The sequence below is a fragment of the Topomyia yanbarensis genome, chromosome 3 (genome assembly GCF_030247195.1).
Source record: "Topomyia yanbarensis strain Yona2022 chromosome 3, ASM3024719v1, whole genome shotgun sequence".
NCBI lineage: Eukaryota > Metazoa > Arthropoda > Insecta > Diptera > Culicidae > Topomyia > Topomyia yanbarensis.
The window spans coordinates 259,387,998-259,412,968 of NC_080672.1; the positions used below are offsets into that span (position 1 = coordinate 259,387,998).

The following is a 24,971-nucleotide window of genomic DNA, read 5'->3' on the forward strand; positions in this document are numbered from 1 at the left end:
ATGCACTTTTCGCATGGCGATTTAACAACATCGCGATTTAGCTACATGGGTCTTCCCCAGGGCTCATGTCTAAGTCCCCTGCTCTACATTTTTTACGTGAATGACATTGACGATTGTCTTGCCAATTCATGCACGCTAAGGCAACTTGCAGACGACGGGGTGGTCTCTGTTACAGGGCCCAAAGCTGCCGACTTGCAAGGACCATTACAAAATACCTTGGACAATTTGTCTGCTTGGGCTCTTCAGCTGGGTATTGAGTTCTCCACGGAGAAAACTGAGTTGGTTGTTTTTTTCTAGGAAGCGTGAGCCGGCGCAACTCCAGCTTCTACTAATGGGTGCAACGATCAACCAGGTTTTCACATTTAAATATCTCGGGGTCTGGTTCGACTCTAAAGGTACCTGGGGATGTCACATTAGGTATCTGAAACAGAAATGCCAACAAAGGATCAATTTTCTCCGAACAATAACTGGAACATGGTGGGGTGCTCACCCAGGAGACCTAATCAGGTTATACCAAACAACGATATTGTCGGTGATGGAGTACGGGTGTTTCTGTTTCCGCTCCGCTGCGAACATACACTTCATCAAACTGGAGAGAATCCAGTATCGTTGCTTGCGCATTGCCTTGGGTTGCATGTACTCGACCCATACGATGAGTCTCGAAGTGCTGGCGGGCGTTCTTCCGCTAAAAAATCGATTTTGGGAACTCTCATATCGATTGCTCATCCGATGCGACATTCTGAACCCGTTGGTGATTGAAAACTTCGAGAGGCTCGTCGAGCTTAATTCTCAAACCCGTTTTATGTCCTTGTACTTCGACTACATGGCACAGAGCATCAATCCTTCTTCGTACAATCCCAACCGTGTCCGTATCCTAGATACTTCTGATTCTACTGTATTCTTCGACACATCCATGAAGGAAGAGATTCGTGGAATCCCGGACCATATACGCCCGCAGGTGATCCCCAATATATTTTATAATAAATTCCGAGAAGTCGACTGCTACAAAATGTTTTACACTGACGGATCAAATCTCGATGGGTCCACTGGCTTCGGTATCTTCAACAATACTATCAACGCTTCATTCAAGCTCAATGATCCCGCTTCAGTTTACGTCGCAGAGTTAGCTGCAATTCAGTACACCCTTGGGATCATCGACACTCTGCCCACAGATCACTACTTCATCATTTCGGACAGCCTCAGCTCTATCGAGGCTCTTCGTGCGATTAAGCCTAAAAAACAATTCCCGTATTTTCTGGGGAAGATACAAGAGTCCTTGTGTACGTTATCTGAAAAATCTTATCAGATTACCTTTGTTTGGGTCCCCTCTCATTGTTCTATCCCGGGCAATGAAAAGGCCGACTCATTAGCAAAGGTGGGCGCATTAAATGGTGACATATACGAAAGACCAATCTGCTTCAACGAATTTTTTAGTATTTGTCGTTAGAGGACACTCAACAGTTGGCAAACCTCGTGGAGCAATGGTGAACTTGGACGATGGCTACATTCCATTATCCCAAAAGTATCAACGAAGCCTTGGTTCAGGGGGATGGATGTGGGTCGGGATTTTATTCGTGTAATGTCCCGACTTATGTCCAACCACTACACCTTAGATGCACATTTGCGGCGTATTTGGCTTGCGGAGAGTAGTCTGTGCGCTTGTGACGAGGGCTATCACGACATCGAGCACGTTGTCTGGGTATGCGCCGGGTATTTGGACGCCAGGTCTCAGTTAAAGGATTCCCTTCGGGCCCGAGGTAGACCACCCAATGTTCCAGTCCGAGATATGCTGGCAAATCGTGATTTCCCCTATATGTCCCTTATTTATACTTTCATAAAAACGATAAATATCCCAATTTAGCCCCTCTCTTTTTATTTCTCGTTTTTAGAAGTTTCCTCTTGCCGTGTGGAACAGATAAGCTCCAGACTGCCACTATGTAACCGCCGTCGCCCTTATCACTACGGAATCTGAAGCGAGAGCGACTCGAGGTCCGAAGGATTCCCTTTGACGGATTCCCCGCGGGTCCGAAGAATAGCATCCGCCAATCCGACCTACTAGACTGAGGCGCAAATTTGTTTCGCTGATCTCCCGTTTGCCCGAAAGTTGCAAGTTTTGCTCTTCTCTACCGGTCACCATCTACGCCTTCTCTCCCCTGTCCTTGATACAACTACTTCTACACCGATTTTGGAAATGACCAAGCATAAGTATCCGATAAAAAATCAAATTTGTATTCCGTATTCCTAGTTTTAAGGTAGTTGTAATTTCTGCTCTTTGTTAAAACTATTGTGCCCCATCTTGTAATCTTGTATCCCTAGTTTTAAAACATCTGTGAAATTTTTCATAAATATTTGTTCCCCCTTTTGTGTACCAAACTATATTGTTAGTTTTAAGATAACTGTAAATATTTCCTAAAAAACTATTACTATTGAATTCCTTGTTTTAAAATTTTTCATAAAAAAATTTTTTTTGCCTCCTCTCTTATATATAGAATTTTTTTTTCTAGTCTTAAGATAGCTGTAAATTTTTTCTCGTTTATAAACAAAATATTTCAACATTGTAACCTCCTAGTTTTAAGATATTCAAAATGTAAAAACAAAAGAATTCGGCACCGCCAAGCTAACGCATTTGTGCCTATCAAATAAACGAAATGAATAAAAAAAAACTTCCAACTCAATATAAAGTACATCGCAGCGGCTACGTTCTTTACATCTCGCATTTAAAAAATATGCAACGATAAAAAAGCAATTTTTTTTAAATTTTCGCTTTGAGCCTAAGAAATTAACACAAAATATAAGAAATAGTTATTAGGTCCAATCTAGGAACAAAGGCAGAATATTTAACAAGTTGTTTTTTTTTTGAAAAGATAAAAAAATATCCCGATTTTGTGAGTTTTCTTTTTTGTCAGTCTAAAACTCACTAAGGATAAAAACAGATCATATAATAATGATTTATATCAGGTTATTTTGCTACATTAAAATGACTAAAACATGATACGTGATTACAATTCATACACAAATACAATTTCATTAAATACGAAGTATATTCTATGAGGGCGAGCTACTTCAATCCAATTACAATCGATAGAAGCACACACAAAAACACTTTTTGATTTTTTTAAGGTTTTTGCTAATTGTAAAATGTCTCTATTTTTATCTTTCAAATGTGTTCTAGAGCAATGGTTCTGCTTTAATACAACTCCATCTACCATCAATACCCACTAGCACTAACTAATCGATGTCAGGCAGCAACAGCTCATGTCGATAGGTGCGCATTTTACATCTCACGAAAGCCTTGCCAACATCCCCACCATATATCTGAGTTGTAATGCAAATGGACGATCCTTAACACTTCCACTTTAATGGAATGAGACACGGTGGAATTTAACGCTTGGTCTTGGTGCTTTTTGTATAAGGAAGTAGATACCGTATTCAATGAAATATCCGACGGGAACAAACGTTGCAAAGAAGAAGCATACTACACTTGTTGAAAAAATATCCGTCGTCTCCAGATACGCACATCCTTCTCTCCTAAGGAGGTTTTTGATCCTGTGTACTGGAATTCCCTATCGTCGACGAACGCAGCCGTTAAACCAAGCTGATATGTGAATGGGGGAGGGGGGGGGGGATACGGAAAATCAATATTCACAGTTTTTCTACTTCCCCTGGATTTTCTTTGTAAATACCTCCTTATAAGCTCCTCTGTGGGTTTAGCAGGAGAAGACATCATGCTGTGAATACTGCCTGCTTTATAAAAAGTGCTTTTCATATTCACACAACACAAATTCCGACTGTGTCCATGGAGAAGAAGCGCCAAAAGGAAGTAAACGAATGAACGGTTGGGCAAGGTTTTGCGGGTGTTAAGAACAGCTCGGTGAGTAATGCTTTCGAGGGGCTGGCTGTGATTCAACTATGAGTTTCTGAGCGGACTAAAAAACGATCTATACAGAAGGTATGAACAGGAATTTCGTTCCGTTCATCGTGTTTTAAGCAATGCAAACATATTTCATTCAACGTAGAGATTTGGCAACAAATTCGGCGATTACAATATTAGAAGGAAGTTCAGCTTTTGACAACCATGTTTTCAGTATAAATTAAGAATAAAATGTTATGTTACTGTTTCCGTTATGTCGTTAAGTAAATAAATACAAATAAATTAGGGATTCTGCATGGTACGCCCAAGCCAGCGGAGCACATTTAAGTTAGTATTATATTCAAGAATTCATTAAAATACCGTAGGCATGATCAACCTTTGTTTAGAACAATTTCGTAGTCGATTATACTCTAGTAACAATTGAGATTTTATGGCACTCTTAAAGCCCTCCTTAATACTTATGGGATTTTCGATTGATTGACACCGGTATAGTGGAGTGCACTGGAACTGCACCATTTTTGCACTTTCTAGCAGAAGTGCAGAAAACTGGGCATGTTCCATTGACACTTCTGCTACAAAATGCAAAACCAGTGCACTCCACTACACCGGTGTCAATCAATCAAAAATCCCATTAGATTCCCATTGTAGAGTGCTATAAAACTAGAAATGCTACTTGGATAATGAACGTTTATTTTTTTCAATATTCATTGACAAAACAAGTCGATATTCTATTTGAAATTGCAATACGAATGAAAACAATCAAGACATACCTTCGAAACCTTTCCCTCCAAAGCGAGCGGCAGCGTTCATCATCCGAAAGTACTCCTCATCCATGTCGAGCTCCTCCTTGACGGGCTTGAATGCCTCAGCGCCGGAGCTGATTCGTGAACCAAAGGAATCATTATCGTTGATTCCCCCCTCAGTGTCACTACAACTGTCGTGAAGATAATTGTTTGATCCTGTAATGATAGAAAAACACAGAAACAAATACTCGATAAAATTCCTGCTTTTCATTCACCATCATCATATTGCCAATCCAAAAAAAAAGTCCAATCAATATACAATGGCGTCTACCAACCGGCCCCAGAGGAAAAACTTTCCACGTTGAACATACGCACAGGCGCACATCCCCTTTGTCAATCGCCATTATCGGTGACTCAAACTGTCCGACCATTTCTTCCCAAATTATTTGGTAACCTACAGAAAAGATGTTAGGGCAGCAAAGAAACAAAATGTGTGTATGTGTGGGAGAATTCGTAAAAAAGAGTCTAGTCAAGCATGAAATTTTCCCCCCTAGTAAGAAGCATAATTTTCCGTTTCAACCAATTCAACCTATACCAGGAAACCGAAGCGAAATGAGTCCTTCTGGGTTTCGTACGAAGAAAAACTTATCGTTGGAACGGAGAGACAGGAACCACCGACTGTACGACTGACGATAGACGGCTGACTGGCCGTGTAATGGAAACGCAATCAAACAGAGCGTAGCACTTTCACACGATTGGCCATTGTTTCAACATATTTCACGAGGTTTTGACTTTTATGAAACTTTATGAACCGAATCGTTCTGTATACGGCAATATTTCAACCGAGTTTGCCACTTTCCACCACATATTGCCACGCAAAAATGGTAGTTCTATGGGGAGTTAAAAAATTACGTGACTTGTGTCAAACGCTTTTATCAAGAGGTGCATGTGTGTTCGATTGATTGTTTCGTTTCTTTTAAGATGATGTATTAGCTCAATCAAACAGCAAATAGGTTTATATTACTCAATAAATCCACTCCACTCTGAGTATGTAAGATTTGTTTCAATACGCGAAGCGGAAAATAAAATCTTTTTTTGAATTTCCACGATTAGTGCAAGTAACATTGACCTTCAATATTTTATTTTTATGTTTACTATTACTCATACAATATGTCGTAACATAATCAATTATTAACAAGATTCGAGCGAGCGTGGGGTTGGGCGTAGCGTAGTGGGTAAATCTTGCCTTGTACGCAGCGCACCTGGGTTCGAGTCCCGACCCCGCACATAGGATTAGAAATTTTTCATAAGAGATTTTTCGATTGTTTTTTTTTTGACGTAGGACTACGTCTTTGTTTTCGATATGGGGGTGCACTCTACAAATTCTACAAAAATGGTATGTAACGAAAAGTGGTCCAATTTTAAACGCATATAATTCAGCCATCTCACGATAAATTTTCAATTTTTTTGCGCAAATCACCCCGAAATACTTCTAAGAATAGATTCCAATAGATAAACCCAAAGATTTTTGATATCATAGCATTAAAAAATTAAATAATAAACAACCTTGTCAAAATATCTCGCATTAACATACAGAAGATAGCGCTTCCCAAGCCCTGTGCGACAGATTGGTGTACCTAGCGCGCTACGCTTCTATGAATGACGTCATCATCAACTATTTAAAGAACGAACTTGGCCAGACACGCTCAGTTCACTGTTGAACTGCTGGCGAAGCAGATCACTGCGCTGTGTTTTTTACAGCCAGTGTAGCTGAGTTAGAAGTCCGTTACACTGGCTGTGGATGGACGCTACCCTGTGTCGTCCAACAGGCGACTGCTGCAACTGCTTCCCAAATGCCGCTGTAATGTTGCCAGTAAACTTTTTCAAACATGATTCTTGATTTCTAAACATGTCTAAAAATAAGACATGTTTATTGCGAGTGGGTAAAATGAACATGTGGCGGTGGTAAAATGAACAGCTTCTGGTGACCTGCGAAATGTCCTGTATGTATGCAATGCGCAGCGTGATAAAGCATTTTCCTATCAATGCAAATATCCCAACAAATCATGAGCTTTCAATACACACAGGGCATTTTGCAGGCAAAAAAAATTGTCACGGAAGAATTGAATTTTCATGACGTAATATTAACCATTTTTCAATCCTGTGGCATCGAAACACATCTACAAACTTGGGGTTATCCATGGGTGTTTGAACTTTTAGGATCTGTTTGAGAGCAACTAGAAAGCTTGGTCTATACATGAGATGTAATTATGTTGTCTAAAATTTGATTTTTCTTCACCGGTCCGGGTGTTTTTTCCCACACACTAAGTACTAAGAAAATAAATATTTTACATTAAGTAGTATAGTCCTACGTCTATAGTTCGTGCAACCCCATAGGGCTGCCCCTTGTAGTTTTTCGAAGAAGCGAATGACCTTAAGGTTAAAACCTCTATAATCGAAATAAAAAAAGATTCGAGCGAATTTAATTCCAAAACACTTCCTAGCATAGAATAGCATAGCAAAAACGACCACACTCATCACGGGTGGCTGATACAGTGAATTCTTTTTATACTACCGTATAGTTCACTGCACACCTGGCCATGTCCTTACGGTCGCTAAAGGGAAGGGAATGTTAGTTGAACCTACTTAAGAAGATGCGGGGAACCCATGCAATCTCCATAGGTATTACGGATGTTAGATTTTGTTACTAGGGAGGGAAAATGGGATGTGGATTTGGAGTAATTTTATATATTCAACAAATCGGGTTGATCTCACCAAACTTATTTGGGTGGTGGCAGGCATTAGGCACCACAGCAATGAAAACTCTGTGATGCAGTTGACGAAGAAGGCATCGACGAGGGCCCGGGTGACGATTCTGACTGCAAATCAGTGACAAACCGAAACTGATGCTGACGTTTTTACTAAACCGACAGTATTGAGTCAAAACATGCAGTACCAGGAATTGTTGTTCAATTCTTCGATACACAGTTTTCCAACATATACAAATTTTAGAAAGACTAGCTTTTAAGTAAAATATTTTTAAGATTTGTTCGAACATCGATAAATGACGCGAGAAAGAATTAAATTCCACAACACTTCCTAGCTTTTTATTCCTTTAAAGACTTAACGATTAATCAAATTCGCCAGGAAAGAGTATATGTGAAAATAAAAGGTGTTTCCCTCGTCTTCCGTCATCACAGTTCACCCCTACGCTCCGGCGAATAGTAAATGAGCGGTAAAGAGGGAAACACTTTCCGCAGTAGGTATGCGACAAAGTGGGAAGTGGGTTAGAAGTATTCCGACCTGACAAAGACTAATGGGGCTCCGAGTGTCAAAAATATGTTTCCAGGAACAAAAGTATGTTGAAATGTAAATGAAAAGTTCCTCTACACCTTTGAAACCCGGGAAGGTGACGGTGTCGATCCGTCGGTTGTCAAGGGTTTTCGAATGGAAGTGTTAAGCAGTTCCTTCCTGTGCGAGTGGATTTTGGTGGTGTGGGTGCCTGAACCACGCGACGAAAGGTGTTTTATTTATAAGGTTCATGCTTTGAGGTCAAAAAAGCACTACCCACACAAATTCCTGTTTCCCTTTAGAGGACCCAGCAATAAATGATGTCTCGTTTGCTTTACTTACTTGAGTTTTCATCCTTGATTTTAAGCGACAACTTAATTTCGTTTTCGGATAGTTCGTCCTGAGATTCGTTCCCCTTGCTGCTGTTATTTTGGCTTCCTTTGCCACCCTCTTTAAGTTGCTTTTTCTGAATCTTTTTCATCTTGGCACGTTGATTTTGGAACCACACCTGATTGATATACGATAAGAACCAAAAACAAGACATCTAGATAAATACACAGACAATTGCTAATATGTATTTTAACACACCTGCACTATCCGTATGCTTAGTCCGGTATCTTTAGCCAGACCTTCTCGAATTTTTCGGCATGGTTTGGGCGAGACTTCGAACGAAGCCTTGAACGCCCTTCGTTGTTGCGTCGTAAGAATAGTCCGAGGCCGTTTCGGTCCACGCCGCCCGTCGATTCTCGTTTGAAAAATATCATCACAGCAATAATCGTCTGCGGAATGGTTCGCGCATTAAACATTAGCATCAAATCGAAATAATGAACTCACCATAGCTATATCCTTGGAACATTTCCACTTCCTTCTCGTAGTCGGGTCTGCAGAACAGCTGGCTCTGTTTGATAACGTATTGATCGCCTTTCTGCAGCCGGACACCGCACACCACGCAGATGAAGCATTTAAGATGAAACACATTATCCAGCGCTCGCATTACCAGCTCGTCCGCACTAATCTTCTCGCCACATCCAAGGCATCTGTTGCGCCCGTACAGTCTGTGGGTAGGTGGAAAGGAATTCCCTATGATTTTAACTGGAAGCTTATTTTGTTTTGGAGATGGGCACTGTTTATGAGAGCGGTATTTAAATTGTTTACATAACAAACATTGCCATACGGGAAAACATGCTTAATTAAAAGTATTATTGTCGATTATTCGGATCATATAAAAATCGCAAAAGGATGTGTTCTAAGTATATTTCATTCCCAAATATTCAGGGGATGCCTTGACAGGTAAATAATTTAAATGGCCATGATTTTTTAAAGTTATACTAAATTGACTGAATTTGCACGTTTTCAATTTATTTTATCGTTTCATTCTAACAACATTAATTTGACTGGAAAGTTATGAAAAGCTTTGAGCCATAGTACCCAAGTGAGAACAGGGATTTGTAATATACAGATCGGAAACCTAGGAGTGGCAAGGTTATTGACTAAGAACAAGCCTGATTTCTTACGAAGACTAATCTTTTGTTTTCTGCTTGTAGAAGCTGGGAGCGCACTGAAATATGACGACCGTTCATATTGAAATACGTAACAGTTTAATTTCACAACATTTCAACAAATTTTGAAATCATATTCTGGGAAACTAATTCAAACTAATAGCAGTGGGACAGCAGGAACAGTGAAACATTCGCATAAATAGAGCCCTCGTATTCCATCCCATTTTTCTTGAAAATTTGGGTAGAAGTAGTTTAGAAGGTTGGTAAATGGCTGGGTATTGCGTATCTGAATGAATAAAATAGACCCCACGCGTGATCCTAAGCTTATGCCTATACAACTCCTGTCCCTACCTCCACACGGTACCGGACGGGTTATAGACAGCTATAGTATAGTCGGGTAACCAACCCCCAGTGGAATGGTCGTACGCAGACAGGAAAGGGGAGGGGGTTTACTTCGGTAAACCTGGAGCGGAGCGTCTGTTCTCCATGTTCCATGGCCCACAACAGCGTCCGGCTGATCATCATCCGTGTGCGTGCTAGCGAGCGACTCTAAGCTAAACTATGCACCGTGTTCCCCCGGAAATTTAGGGAGTTGGTGTCAGGCCTTGTAAGCTGTAATGTATAGAAATATATCAAGTAGGCTAAGAAACCGATTGTGAATAAACTGATCATTCAGAGCCGTTCTTTCAGTAGTAACTGACGTCTTTAGTCTGGGCTACTACATTGGCGACGAGGATGGGATCTCGAAGAATACGCGAAGATCTCAAGAATTTTCTCACAGTCCAGTTTTCATTACAAGTTGTGAAGAAAAACACTTTGACAGGATGTCCCGTGTAAGTAGAGTGCATATCATGATAAAATATTAGCAATTCAGAGCAATTTATTCCATGTGTTAATCCGAATTTAGAACCATGTGTTCGTTCGTTTACCTTCTTAACGATGGGACTCAAGTCCATCGGTAATCAGAACGATCCGTTCGTTTGATTGAACTGACCAAGATGGGACTCAAGTCCATCGGTAATTAGAACGATCCGTTCGTTTGATTGAACTGACCTAGATGGGACTCAGGTCCATCGGTAATCAGAACGATCCGTTCGTTTGATTGAACTGACCAAGATGGGACTCAGGTCCATCGGTAATCAGAACGATCCGTTCGTTTGATTGAACTGACCAAGATGGGACTCAGGTCCATCGGTAATCAGAACGATCCGTTCGTTTGATTGAACTGACCAAGATGGGACTCAGGTCCATCGGTAATCAGAACCATCCGTTCGTTTGATTGAACTGACCAAGATGGGACTCAGGTCCATCGGTAATCAGAACGATCCGTTCGTTTGATTGAACTGACCAAGATGGGACTCAGGTCCATCGGTAATCAGAACGATCCGTTCGTTTGATTAGATTTTTCACGCTTATGAAAAAAAAGATTCGAAAAAAAATAAATTCCTGACAACCGTTGCTAAGAAACATAAACACAATTATGTGATGGTTACTGGGATGCGTAACCTAATTAGAAGCTATAAAAGGAATGAAACTGAATTTTCTTCAAATAAAAGGAACAGTGGAAAACTAACTCAATTTATTTCACAATATTCAGCTGGATTTCAATATCGCGCCTTTTATAGAAAATGGTGATGGTCAAACAAATTCTAGGTGGGAAGTATGGAAAGACCAATTTATGGAATATTTAGCCCTCAAGTCAGTTGAAAATCACGATGAAAAGTATAAAGCTCTCATGTGTTTCGGTGGACCAGATGTTAGGAAAATCGCACAAACCGCAAATTTTGAGGAATCTCATGTGTTAGATAATCCTTTTCGTGCGGCAATGGAAGTTTTGGATGATTATTTCTCGTCTCTACGCTATGAGAGGTTTAGATTTCGTCAAATTAAATTTAACCCTCAGGAGAAATTGGACCATTTTGTTGTGCGTCTACGATCACAAGCTGTTAACTGTGATTTTGGTGATCAATTCGATCATATGATTATGGATCAAATAGTGTTCGCTACAGAATCAGATGATAAACTTAGAGCCACGTATCTCGAATGCGATAGACCTTTGGACGACATGATGAAGGTTGGTCGTACACATGAGTCCGTTAAAGCTCAGGTATATAAATGTAATTCAAATATTATGGTTTATATGTATTAATTGATGATTGACACTGATGTAACAGGTTCAAGAGCTTCGAAACAAACTAGCATCTAATTCGGCAGATATATGTCAAATCAATGAAAAAAGGTTAAGTTAACAGATGCTCCGGAAACCATTTGGGGAATGATCCAAAATGTCCAGCACGTTCTGAGGTATGCCGGTTATGTGGAAAGCTCGGACATTTCGCGAGATGCTGTAAGACCGATCGGAAAAGTTTCCATAAGATGGCTCGTAAGAATGTACCCGGAGTTAAACCATACAGTCATCAGAATCAAAACCATCAACAAACCAGGAAACAGAAGTTTATTCGAGAAGTTGACGATGTTACCGAAAAGGTCGAAATTCATGATCTGTTCCATCTAGAGGGAAAACGATCAATTGAGGTTGATGTAGGTGGAGTTTCGGTAAAGTATACAGGCGCAGAAGAAGATGTATTGAGTTTGGCTGATTGGGAGATGATAAAACGCGTTGGATTTACAGGGTTTGATGTTAGGAAGGGCAGTAACAAGATTTTTCGGGCTTATGGAAGTAACAAACCGTTGATAGTGCTTGGAGAAATAGATGCAGAGATCAAGCTTGGAAACAAAAGTTGTGATACAACATTGTTCGTTATTCAAGATGGGAAGTGTTCACTACTATCTGGTAAAACATCTGAAGCTCTAGGCATCGTGAAGTTTCTACATGTAGTTTCTCAAACACCATTCCCTGCTATTAAAGGTAAAGGGCAGTAATTTAATTTTATCTATTTTACATAATGAATAATAGTTAATATTAGATATGTACGCATCGATTAAAATAAACAAATCATTCCCACCTGGAAGACAATCTATTCGGCGAATACCTATACCATTAGAAGAACTCACTCTACTCAAATTAAAGGAATTAGAAAGCCAGGATATAATTGAACGAGTGAATGAAGCGTCTGAGTGGGTTTCACCTATGTTAGTAAAACGGAAAACTGCGGATGAGGTTATAACTATTTTATGCTTTAAATAATTAATAATTTGAAATATTACATTCAAACTAAGAATTATTTTTGCGAGATTCGGATTTCCCGAAGAAACAGTTTGTGACAATGGGCCGCCATTTCACTCAGCGGAATTCAAGAAGTTTTGTAGCAATAGTGGAATTAACATTAACTATTCGGTACCATACGCACCGTTCCAGAATGGACTAGTAGAAAGATTCAATAAAACATTGTTGAAAACGGTGAAGATTAGTGCTGCAATGGGAAGGGATTGGAAAACAGATCTACAAAATTTTCTTCTTGCTTATCGTTCTATTCCTCATTCTATTACGAACGTGGAACCAGCAAAACTTCTGTTTGGACGAAGAATTAGAGATAAGATTCCAACAATAAATAGTGAAAAAATTGACGAAACATACAATGCAGTTCAGGACATCGATAAAATAAGGAAAGAAAAAGGAAAAGTGTCGGGAGATCTAAAGAGAAAGGCTAAAAATTCAAATATTGATGTAGGCGATCAAGTAGTTATTAAAAATACGATCAAAAGAAACAAATTAACAACCAATTTCAATCCACAACCTCATATGGTATTGAAAAGAGCTGGAACAAGATTGACTGTCAAAAACATGGCAACAGGAGCTGAGATGGACAGGCGTGTAAATCATGCAAAGAAACTGGTATCTGCAAATCCTTTTGAGAAGCCAGAGATGCAAGAAGATGACAGAGCTAAAACACGACCAGTACGACTTCGTGATAAAAGACAAATCAAAAAGCCTAGTTATTTGAAGGATTATTCAACATATAGATGTAATTAAAATAATAGAAGTTCAAATCACTAAGAAAACAAGGAAGAGATGTAATGTATAGAAATATATCAAGTAGGCTAAGAAACCGATTGTGAATAAACTGATCATTCAGAGCCGTTCTTTCAGTAGTAACTGACGTCTTTAGTCTGGGCTACTACATAAGCCAGTCATGAAAAAAACTTAAAAACAAAAAATCAACGAAATTGTGCGGACCGGCACAATCGACGAAGACCAAGCCAAAGAATAAGGACAACCGATTGGAAACTCGTGAAGTGGAACTGTAGGTCTCTCAACTTCATCTAAAGCACCCGCATACTTTCCGATGCATTGAAGGATCGCGAGTTCGGCATAATGGCGTTGCAGGAGGTATGCTGGTAAGGATCAATTGTGCGAGCGTTTATAGGTAATCACACCATCTACCAGAGTTGCGGTAATAGACACGAGCTGGGAACAACTTTCATCGAGATGGGCGAAATGCACAAGCACGTGATCGGGTGGTGGCCAATCAATGAAAGAATGAGCAGGTTGGGGATCAAGGGTCGGTTCTTCAACTTTAGCATAATTAACGTGCACAGCTCACACTTCGGAAGCACTGATGATGATAAGGACGCATTCTAAGCGCAACTCGTGTACGAATATGACAGCTGCCCAAGCCACGACATCAAAATCATCATAGGAGATTTAAACGCTCAGGTTGACCAGGAGAAAGAATTTAGGCCGACTATTCGGAAGTTTAGTGCACACCGGCTGACGAACAACAGTGGCCTACGACTAATTTATTTCGCCGCCTCCAAAAATATGGCCTTACGCGGTTTCCAGCACAGCTTCCCATATAAGCACACCTGGAGGTCACCACAACATACTGAATGACAAATCGACCACGTTTTAATCGATGGACGGAAGTTCTCTGACATTATCGACGTCAGAGCCTATCGTGGCGTTAACATTGACTTGGACCACTACCTGGTAATGGTAAAACTGCGCCCAAAACTCTCCGTAATTAAAAATGTACGATACCGCCTCGAAATGATCTTGGGCGACTGAAACAGCCATCCATCTTGAGGACTGCTGGACCATTATCAAAGCAGACATAAACAACACAGCTGAAAGCATCGTCGGTATGCGGAACGAAGTCAATAGAAGTTCTGGTTCCACGACGAGTGTAGAGGGATTTTAGAAGAGAAGGACGCAGCGCGGGCATTGATGCTGTAGCATGGAACGCGGCTGAACGTAGAACGATACCGACTGAAACGGAAGCAACAGACCCGCCTATTCCGGAAGAAAAAACGCCGCATGGAATAAGTAGAGTGTGAGGAAATTGAACTGTTATACCGCCGAAATGTGTTGAGATAAGGAAGCATTCTGACGGATGGACGAGAGGTGACTGAAAGGTGGAAGCAACACTACTTTGAACACTTTAATGGCAGTGAAGAAACGGATGCAGAAAGCCAATGCAGCGGAGAAGAATACTACGTCAATACGGCGGACGATAGAAACCAGCCTATTCCCACGCTGGGGAAAGTTAAAGAGCTCAAGACCAACAAAGCAGCTGGTTAGGATGGCATTAGAGCTGAACTCATCAAAATGGGCCAGGAAAGGCTGGCCATTTGTCTGGAGTGGAAGCGAACACGGCTCCCGGGACGCTCACAAAACTAACTAAAGCGACGATGGAGGGGGTGCAAAACTATGTGAGGATATCGGGTGAACTCTCAAACTCATTCCGATCCTGCCGGGGACTAAGACAAGCTGATGGTCTTTCGTGCCTGTTGTTTAACATTGCACTAGAAAGTGTTATGCAGAGAACCGAGTTCAACAACCGAGGTGCGATTTTTACACAATTCAGCCAGTTTGTATGCTTTGCGGATGACACGGACCTTATTGGGAGAACATTTGAAACGGTGGTTGAGCTTTACACCCGACTGAACGAGAAGCAGCAAAAGTTGGATTGGTGATGAACGCGTCTAAAACAAAGTACATGCTCGCGGTGGCGTAGCCATAAAAGTTGGGTTGGGGGGAGGGGATTGATGAAAATCGTTGATTTTTTCGAAAAGGCGTAAAATTACTCTCAGTTTGATAAATTAGTGACAGTTCAGAAGCAATAACAGATGCCTTTGATATTTTTTTTGCAATATGTCAATGAAGTCAAAGAATGCAAATACAAAGTGCACTTTTAAAGTGGAATAAATGTTCAAAAACTTCCGTAACGGTCAAGATCAGATAATTTCGAAACTATCAACTTTTGAGGTTTAACAACCCCAAAGAAACTTTCCAACATAAAAAAGCGCCTCTCTTGAAATAATAATTTTGGTAAATAAATCTCCTAGAAGTAATTATAAAGAAGTAACTCTTCAAAAATAGTAAGAGACTTGGTGTCTTCAGCAAAGTTGTTGATAATGTCATTTTAAACAACTTTGTTCAAAATATGAAGGCTTCATAAACGAAATATATCGAGATATAAAACGATATTTACTGTATCGATTTTGTTGGTTATTAACGATATTTAAGAAACTTTTGTAAAGCTTGTTGGTTATTAACGATATTTAAGAAAAATTTGTAAGCTTCAGAGACTACCTTGAATAGAATGTAAATTTTGTTGTTTATACACAACAGAAGAGATTTATCAATTACAGCAATATCAGAATAACTTGTTTTGAAGATTTTTTCACATAGTCTAATACATTTCAATATTCTGAATATACGGAATAATCGTGTCTTCAACAAAATTAGTTATGGAATGTCCTCCACAAAGTTTTCTACATTATAATTATAGAGGCTCTAATCTTAGGGTGTTTCGGCTCTTTTTTGGGGTAGAAAAATTTCAAACCTTATGTGCGGGGGTTAGGAATCGACCCAAGTGAGCTGCGTACAATGCAATCAACTTACCATCCACGCTTAGTCCGCCCCATTCAACAAAGTTATTTAACATAGCAACTTTCAAAAACTTTGCTCTAGACCAGCGGTTCTCAACCTTTTTCGTACCCCGGAGCCCTCAGAAATCACCCTGGGTTGCTGCGGACCCCCACGGATAAACATCGATTATGTTTGCTATCAATATGGGTCAATCTGGAATACACCGGTATAGCGACGCTAGTCGCTATCGCTATTAGGGATAAACAAGTTTCAAAGCGGTATTATAGAAAACCAAGTGGAAAACTCATAGTGTATAGATCTCGCTTTTAAATACAATAAAGTTCTTAAATTAAACATCTATCATCCTCGCGAATCTTCGCAGTAGGAATGTATAGGTTTTTATAAGACGTTTGCAGTCTTAATCTCCACCCCTTGAAAATTCCCATGACGACAGCCTCACCCTAACTTTATCCAAAGCAGCGAATTCAAAAAAAAATCTATACCATCAAGCCATAACGACGTCAACGAATGTTGGCACAGCATTATCCGAAGCCCCCAAAGGCGACCTCTACTCATAAAATTGTTTCGAAATGATCCATGAATGATGTCGCCGCATATTGGCACTAGCCGGCTCTGTAGGAACGAAATGCCAAAAGACAACGATGCGTGGGCAAACGAGTCTCAATATTCTGAAGACAAATAACCGCCATCCGTTTTATGACCATTTCTGGTTGGCCAGCCGACCGGACGTTCCGGCAGTCCTTTGGCCCGATGAAACGAACAGCCTTTTTGCCGTTGCCAAGGGTCGATGGTGGCAGCCGGAAAATGGTTTCATTGGGGTTTCGGCAAATAGAAATAAAAATTGCACTAGACGACTGCCAGTCCCATCCATTCACGTCACGTAAAACACCAAGGCATCGGCTTTGGATCCTAACGAGGGTGAAAATCTCCTCACCCCTCCCATCAGTTTTAACCTTTCAGCCATCAGATTTTATCTTACGACCTATTTTATTTCCGCAGCCGGTCGTTAAGATGACATAAACATATTTGCTTTCGTCGTAAAGATGAACTTTTTAAATTTTAGGGAAAAGTCACTTTAAGGCCCCTAACCAAACGAATATTCGAACAAGTGTTCATTCGGTAGACTAGTCTGGTCTGCGCGGAAAACGTGAGTATTAAATTAATTACTGAATCAGTTTAGAAAAAAACTAGGTATCAATAAAAGGGGTACAATGCGTCCACCTCGTCGTTACATCAGCATAAACTAGATTTCCTCTCCTTATTCCATTTCATATGGAATGAAGGGAGTCGTAGCAATGCATCACATTTCCTGTTACGGTCCGACGAGGGTAGAAAAATATGTTTCCTCTTGCTCCTCGGAAGGACGGCGCTGATTCTGATTCAGTTTATGGTTTGTACAGTATAGTATATGTACAAGCGATACAGAAACCCATGCTCGTTCATGCCTGGCACTGTGAATGGCACTAGAAGCATTGTTTGAACAGATGATAAATTGAAATTTAATGACAATCAGAATATGCGGTGCAAAATAAATCATGCACAATTTGTCATTCTTGGTTCCACACGTGGGCAACGTTAGTGGTAATAGTGCAAATGGATCAGTTTGCTCTGTTGCAACTATACATAAAATTTAAACTCGGAACTGGAACTTGACATCCTACTTAAGGGTGTAACTTGAGGTTAGAACTTTTATGTAATTTGTCGTCAATTGGTCCTACGGAATTTGATCACAATGCATCTAAGAACAAAATAAGTTGGATTTCAATGTTTCGTGTTCCACTCGTCAGTAACTGACACCAACTTGCTATCAGTTTGACTATATCCAAACTAACACCAAATTGGCGTCAGTTAGATATTAAATGAAAACAGTTCACCCAAACCCAGAGCCTCTGTGTTTGGCTAACCGGGACATCACTCGGTACCAGTACCAGCCAGTTAGTTTAGGCGTTTACACATGTTGTGTGAACTGTTTGGATTTAATATCTAACTGACGCAAATTTGGTGTTAGTTTGGATATAGTCAAACTAATAGCAAATTGGTGTCTGTTACTGACGAGCGGAACACTAAACATTCAAATCCAACATATTTAAGTTAGGTTTTGTGTCGTTAAGCGCAAATTGGTATATCCAATATTAGCAATTTTGCAAGCGATTGCATCCATAGTCTGTTTGGAACCAAAAATATTTGCTGATGGTACGTGGTGTCTACGGGACTTGAAAACGCAGTATGTAGGCTGATTTTCAACATATTGGTGGTTGCACAAAATGTTAAAAACTACCCGCTTCTTTTCAATAACGATACAACAATAAATGAATGGAATCATAATTTTAAATTAGTTATAAAATTTGCGTTTCGATTTCGTTTCATCAGAATTTGACACTAATCTAGTACCGGGACTAGGAATTAGGGTGGCACGAGGATGTATGAACAAAATTGAATACCGCAGAAAGTTAGAACTCCTACACTAAATCTGAATCAAATCTGTTGGAGCATGTTTTAGCACAAATGATTCTAAGTTTGTATGGAGTTTACTATGAGAACATAATACATTTTCATTAAATTCATAAGTAGGACAACTACTTCTAAAGACCGTTCATAGCTATGACAACTGGTTGATGAGTTATTGCAAAATTAAGGTTTCGTTGCCCTGAGATTTATGAAAATAGTGCTGTCTCTGGCTACCCGGGCTGAACCTTCAATCAAGTGAACCTTGACGTATTTGTTGTGGTCACCAGTTATACCGTTGGTGTAAAGCGGAAATATAGTCCAGATGGTATCTTCCGAAACATGTGAACTAAAGGATTTGGGATCGAAATGTGACAGAATATTTTTTATGTATTTTTTGGATGTACAATAATATACGTTGAGCAAATTGAAACGAGACTGAAACTGGAAAGATTCCCGTTATTTTGAAGCTCAACTGGTCGGTGTTAAGTCAGACCGGACTAAGTCGCAAAACATCAAAAAATGAGATAACGATAACACCGGATAAAGAATTTCTTCAGCTACATTCGACTTTTGCCAGATTTGAAATATGTAACCATAAACAAAAATTATTGCAAAAAATAATTTTCAATTATAACGTAGAGGATGCTACGATTCAAACTTTAACCCGTTTTTCTCGAAATCAATATTTTGTCACTTAGTCCGGTCTGACTTAACAGCGACCAACTGATGTTCACCACATCCCTGTGGAGCTGAAACTGCTATAGAGTGCCTTGTAAACTAAAGGTAGGATAATTAAATAAGCCGGGCAATATCTGTCACTATACGCCAGCAAGAGTGTCTCCGGCCATGAAGCACGATTTGATTTTAATAAAAACTTTTAAACGAATCATCTAGGGATTAAGATTGGAGTAGCATCGTGAATATAACGTTAGAGCATAACTTTGCTAAAATAAAATAACACGTCAGAAATAACGGTTATGATCTCGCTTATTACTTTATTTGAAACTAACAATGCTACATAATAACGATCCCGCTTTACAGGAACCAAAAAAATAAGATATTAAAAAAATTAGAACCGAACTCATGTCCTTCAGATTGTCTATCTATGACGCTCGCATCTGAACTATAAAACCCATGTTGATAGCTGCCTAATTCGGTTTATAGCTAACATATCACGGTTAACTTGATTGAAGTATCAGCCAGAGTATCCAGATAAATTCAATTTGCACCAACGATATAGACACTCAAGCATTGTATAAAGAATTACTTTTGAACCAGAAGTCGCAGCCTAATACACTCTTCGGGAAAGTTGTATATAGTGCAAAACAACATTTTGCATGGTTGAATGAGGTCGTATAGCGAGTAGTTTTAGATCAGTTCTACTGAATTCTAAAATTTGTGTAACCCTACTAGGCATACGCCGGATTGACGCTAGCTCCAAAAACGAAGACACAATTTGTGTTCCAGAGCAAACCCCTAGTCAAGTGTGATATTCAGCAAGAAACGGAGCTCCGTTAAACTGGTGAAAACGAAACGTGGTTCAGCTTAGCAAGCCAATGAAAAATGCATTATGCTATATTTTTCACTCAGGAGAATATTCGGTACCTGTTTTGCCCTAGTTTTAAGTTAGTGTTGGATTCTGATGAGACGAAGTAAAAATGCAAATTCCATAACTAATTTAGTTATATGTTTTGTCCCCTTAGAGCACAAAAGTGAGCAATTTTCTCCATAATGGAGAATAATTGGTTTCTACCTATTTTTTCTATATATCTACGCAAAATTTGAGCTTAATCGGGCAGGTATTAAGGGATTGCGCAAAACAATCAAAGTTCCAAAATGTTCACCCGTACAAAAGCACCAATACCTTAGCAAGTTTAAAAGAGGAATACGTATTTTTTAGTTGCAATTGTCTTAAAATGTCATAAAACGTCAAAATACAGTAGGGTAGGATAGGGTTGTCTCTGCCGTCAACATCTCCACTTCCTCGAGGGTCTCGCCGGGTATCTTCAGGACAACGTTATCTGCAAAGCTGATCTCAACCCCCCCCCCCCTTTGTTAACACTCCGTTGTACATTATATTTCAAAGCGTTGGGCCAAGTATGGAGCCCTGAAGTAGTCCTGGCGTGACCCTAATCGCCCTCTGCCCCATGTTCGTTTCGTAGACCAGTTCTCGGTTCCAATAGTTACTTTTCAGAACCTTGTACAGATAGTTCGGAAGCCGCATTCTGTGCAGCGCTACGGCGATCTCCACCCAGCTGACGCAGTTGAACGCGTTCTTCACATCGATCATTACCACGGCGCAGTAGCGATTCTCCCTTTTTTGTTTCAATGCTTTCTTCTTGCTCACGATGACTGTGTGGATGGCGTCCACCGTCGAGGTCCCTTTCCGGAATCCGAACTGCCCTTGCGATACTCCGTTCTTACTTTCAGCGTAGTTGTTGTAGGAGCATGTTGAGGATGGCTATATCCAGAAGTTTACCAAGCACGGCTTTCCTGGTTTTGGCAGCAACACCAGCTTTTGGATCTTCCACCTATCCGGGAAGTAGCCTTCTTCCAGGCATTTCTGAAGAACTAGCCTGAACATGCCCGCAAATTCTAGGATCGCGAAATTCAGTGCCACATTGGGGATACCGTCCGGACCGGGAACTTTCTTCGCTTTCAGCCCTTTTAACACTATAAGGAGCTCGTCGCTGGAGACACGGTTATCATCAGCATTTCCACCCTCTGCATCAACGTACGGTGTAAGCGGCCATTATTTTTCTCTGCATAGCTCCTTGTAGCAGGTGGACTTACTAAGCACTATCTCGCATTTAAAAGCGGCCCTTGCACCCCCCCCCCCCCCCTTACACTCTTCTCTGACTGCCTCAGATCTTGTTCTCTGAACGCGTCTTCTGGCTTTCAGGCAGGCAGCATGGCGGATGCTAAGCCTTTCATTCCACCAATACGACGAACGTCGGCAGTTCTCCGGCTCCATTTACCTGTGCTGCAGAATGTTACGTCAATGATGGATTCCTGGTCGTCTTTACGAAATGTGCTAGCGGAATCTTCGTTGCATAGCCTTACACCCAGCTTCATCAGGACTTCCAACAGGCTGTAACCTCTTGCGTTGGTTAACCTGCTAGCCCCCATAACACGGACCAAGCGTTCAAATCTCCTCTTAAAACAACCGGCGTTCGTCAGACTAACGAGTCGGTTAGTGCGTCCAGCATCCGGTTGTACTGCTGTCCATATTAAGGGAGTATAGCAGCTACAGACGAATACACCATTGATCCTGGCGATCACGAAGTCTTCATGTGTGTTATTCACCACCTCGTGGACAGGGAAACCACCCATCACTTGGATAGTCGCCATCCCTGCACTGTCCACCACTCAGTTACCGTTATCGGGAGAAACGCGATACGAGTCCCATAAGTGAAGAGGTCCTGTTTGCTGAAGAAACACGCTGAAATCTAACCTTGTTTTCAGCTAAGCTAAGCCAAGCGAAATTTGAGCATTTTTGTAAAACGATATTTTTTTAAGAATCCGAAAACTTTCCGTTTGCAACCTATTGTAGTCTGTTCGAACTCTACCAAATTTCAAATTTCTTCAATCAGTTTCAGAAAAGGTATAAATTTTCATATAAAACGTATGAAAAAATACCTGCATTGGTCATATGAAATCGGTTTAGGGGACATGTTAAAATGGTCCAATTTTGCTCTACACACCTTTAATGCAATATTTAATCATTTTACGAAAAAAATTAATCACTGAAATTTGAAAAATCACTTTTTGGCAACATATTCCGCGCAGAAAATGTGAATCTATGTAGATGTTTGTTTATTTCCGGATTTTTTCGTTTCGCAGTGTACTCAAACACAAAATGAGGTAAAGATGTGATACTGTGCAAAGTTTCACAGCGCACACGCCCAAAAAATGGCAGGAGGCCCACAACCGTAACCAGCCTACAATCGGAGGCACTCTACATTTAAATACCGCGAAATAAATTCGAATTATTTAAATTGTGTCCAAACTAAATTATCAAAAGCCATTTCAACTCAATCTATTGAAGAATTTGTGAATATTCACTTTAGACACACAGTCACCGTTAAACGTGCCTTGGTCCTAAATTTCTGTCTTCTGAGTAAAACAGAAATATTAAAACCAAATTTCTTTTTGGCTAGATAATACAGGCTTAACCTAAGGATCTAATCCTGTGTGCGTTAGTTGGAAATCGATCCTAGATCGGTTATCTATAAGGCAAGTATTTCACCATCTATGCAGTCACCCATTTCGAAGAGATGTAAATTTGTGAAAAATATTATATTCAATATACGTTTGCAATTGTTTACAATGTAACAATTAGTACAATCTGAGAATGTTCATAGCAAATATCAAAGCGCTTTTGAAATGTACTTCACTGTATATAAAACAAACCGAAACGACTGTAATACAGTTCGCTTACCTTTCATAGTCGAACCGACAGTACAGCTTGCCATCCCGCATGAAACAGGAATGCATCAACCGGATGGAGCAGGATGTGCATTGCAAACAACGCTCGTGGTATGAGATGTCCACCACTTTCATTAAGTATCGATCGCAGATGGGACTGCAGCACTGACCGCAGAGCGTGGGGACCGTATTTGTCGAACCCGCCGCTGTTGTTGTCGTCGTTGTCATAGTCGATGCTGGCATCGAAAGGGCTTCTACGGCTGCCCCCACGCCGACGGCAGCCACCAACCGCTCGGCCAGTGATGCTCCCATTTTTGCCGATAGTCCGGAGGTCAGTAGTGGTGTAATCACAGCTGCGGTCGATTGCACCGGCGGTGAACAGGTTGCTTGTAGCGAGGATGTTTTACTAGCACTACAACTGCTATTGTTGTTGGCACTACCATTGGCTTCGGTGTTTCCGGTATTGTTATTGATGATGTTGTTTAAATTGTTGTTATTTTCATTTGTGGGTGCTCTTTCTGCGATGCTGTTGCCATTTCATTCCCACAAGACCTGCAACAGTTGAAAGTAGATTTTGTTTTAAAAGTGCCGCTAGGTTATTATTAAGAATAACGTTTTACTTTTTGGACTTTTCCAATGATACCTTCTGGCTACATGAAACGCGCAAAAACATAAGGAGGGTGACTCCGCGACAACGGTGACACCACGTGGTTCACGTCTTTTGTCACGTTGATGCGATTATCATGAAAATAACACGATTTGATCAATATGTGCATGCATAATTACGAGCTTCCCCTTTGCAATGCTTTTGCTTTTGATGCCGGCATAGAAAAGCATCCTGATCGGCGGTCTGTCTGGTAGGAGGGGTTGGAATGAATAGACCACCAGTGGAGGAGGGACCAGATTATGATTGATTGGATTCGCTACCGAGATGATCTTCCTACCCGAAATAGTGGAAATAATCGGATGAAATTAACGTGTCACATTTCAAAGCGTGAACGGCATCGAAGTGAAGGGATTATGTAGTTAATGTTTATAAACAATCAGGCTGAGCAAGTTGACAGTAAACAGGTGTCTATAAGGAGGATTTTACCAGCTTTGTGATACCATACATATGCTATGTTAGTCCAGCATGGAAGATCTTACACTCTCTGTATGCACAACATGTAAATAATATACATATTGTGCTCTATTTTCATTTAGTTTCATGTTTTAGTGTTTTAATGCTCGTTTTGCGTTTTGGGAACGAGAAACCATGTGGTCAAGGTTCCAAGCCAACCACAGACGAACAAAATTGTCATCAATTTTTGCACCAAATTGGTTATTTTTCCGTATGTAACCTCTAATATTAAACAATATGAATCACAAACCCAACGAAATGTTCCATGTCTATCATTTATTAAAACTTGTTGATGCAACTGGCATAAGGTTGTTAATCGATAACTCATCGTGACCGTCGAAAACGATAACCACCTGTCATCGTCATTGGAAACACCGTTAATGAAAATGTGTCGTCGTATTCATCATCATCGTCGATAATTCATCGGTGATTATCGCGACACATTTTGCGATACTTTTTCGTTACTTTGTAAGTTGACTAATGCGATTACCTTCAATTGTCTAGAAGTATCGAATAGTAAGGGAAGTAGGAAACGTTGGAAATTAATAAATTTGTCTTTTCCATTTAAAAAGGTTTTCTTTCCTCCGACATTTTCGACGAAAATCTGTTTTCTAATATTTGAAAGATACAGAAACCTCATCATCTTCGACAAGAATTTCAAATGAAAATAAAAAAGAAAATATAATTTAAAGAGCAGGTTGTTGGCAGTTGAAAATCAATAGTTTTAGACATTTTCAATAAATATGGAGATCCCCCGGCACAGTGGGAAATAATG

General features: G+C 40.3%; 1 protein-coding gene across 1 annotated transcript in view; it reads right to left on the minus strand.

Moving 5' to 3' along the window:
• LOC131690583 (LIM/homeobox protein lim-6) overlaps positions 1 to 24,971 on the minus strand; it is a 65,161-nt gene that overhangs the window by 15,127 nt on the left and 25,063 nt on the right. Inside the window, exons 2-6 of the mRNA XM_058976478.1 lie at positions 23,090 to 23,628; positions 8,740 to 8,960; positions 8,494 to 8,684; positions 8,248 to 8,413; positions 4,642 to 4,830 (exon numbers count right to left, since the gene is read on the minus strand). Of these exons, the coding sequence (XP_058832461.1) occupies positions 4,642 to 4,830; positions 8,248 to 8,413; positions 8,494 to 8,684; positions 8,740 to 8,960; positions 23,090 to 23,388 (1,066 nt within the window). The 5' untranslated portion in view covers positions 23,389 to 23,628. The remainder of the gene's footprint in view (positions 1 to 4,641; positions 4,831 to 8,247; positions 8,414 to 8,493; positions 8,685 to 8,739; positions 8,961 to 23,089; positions 23,629 to 24,971) is intronic.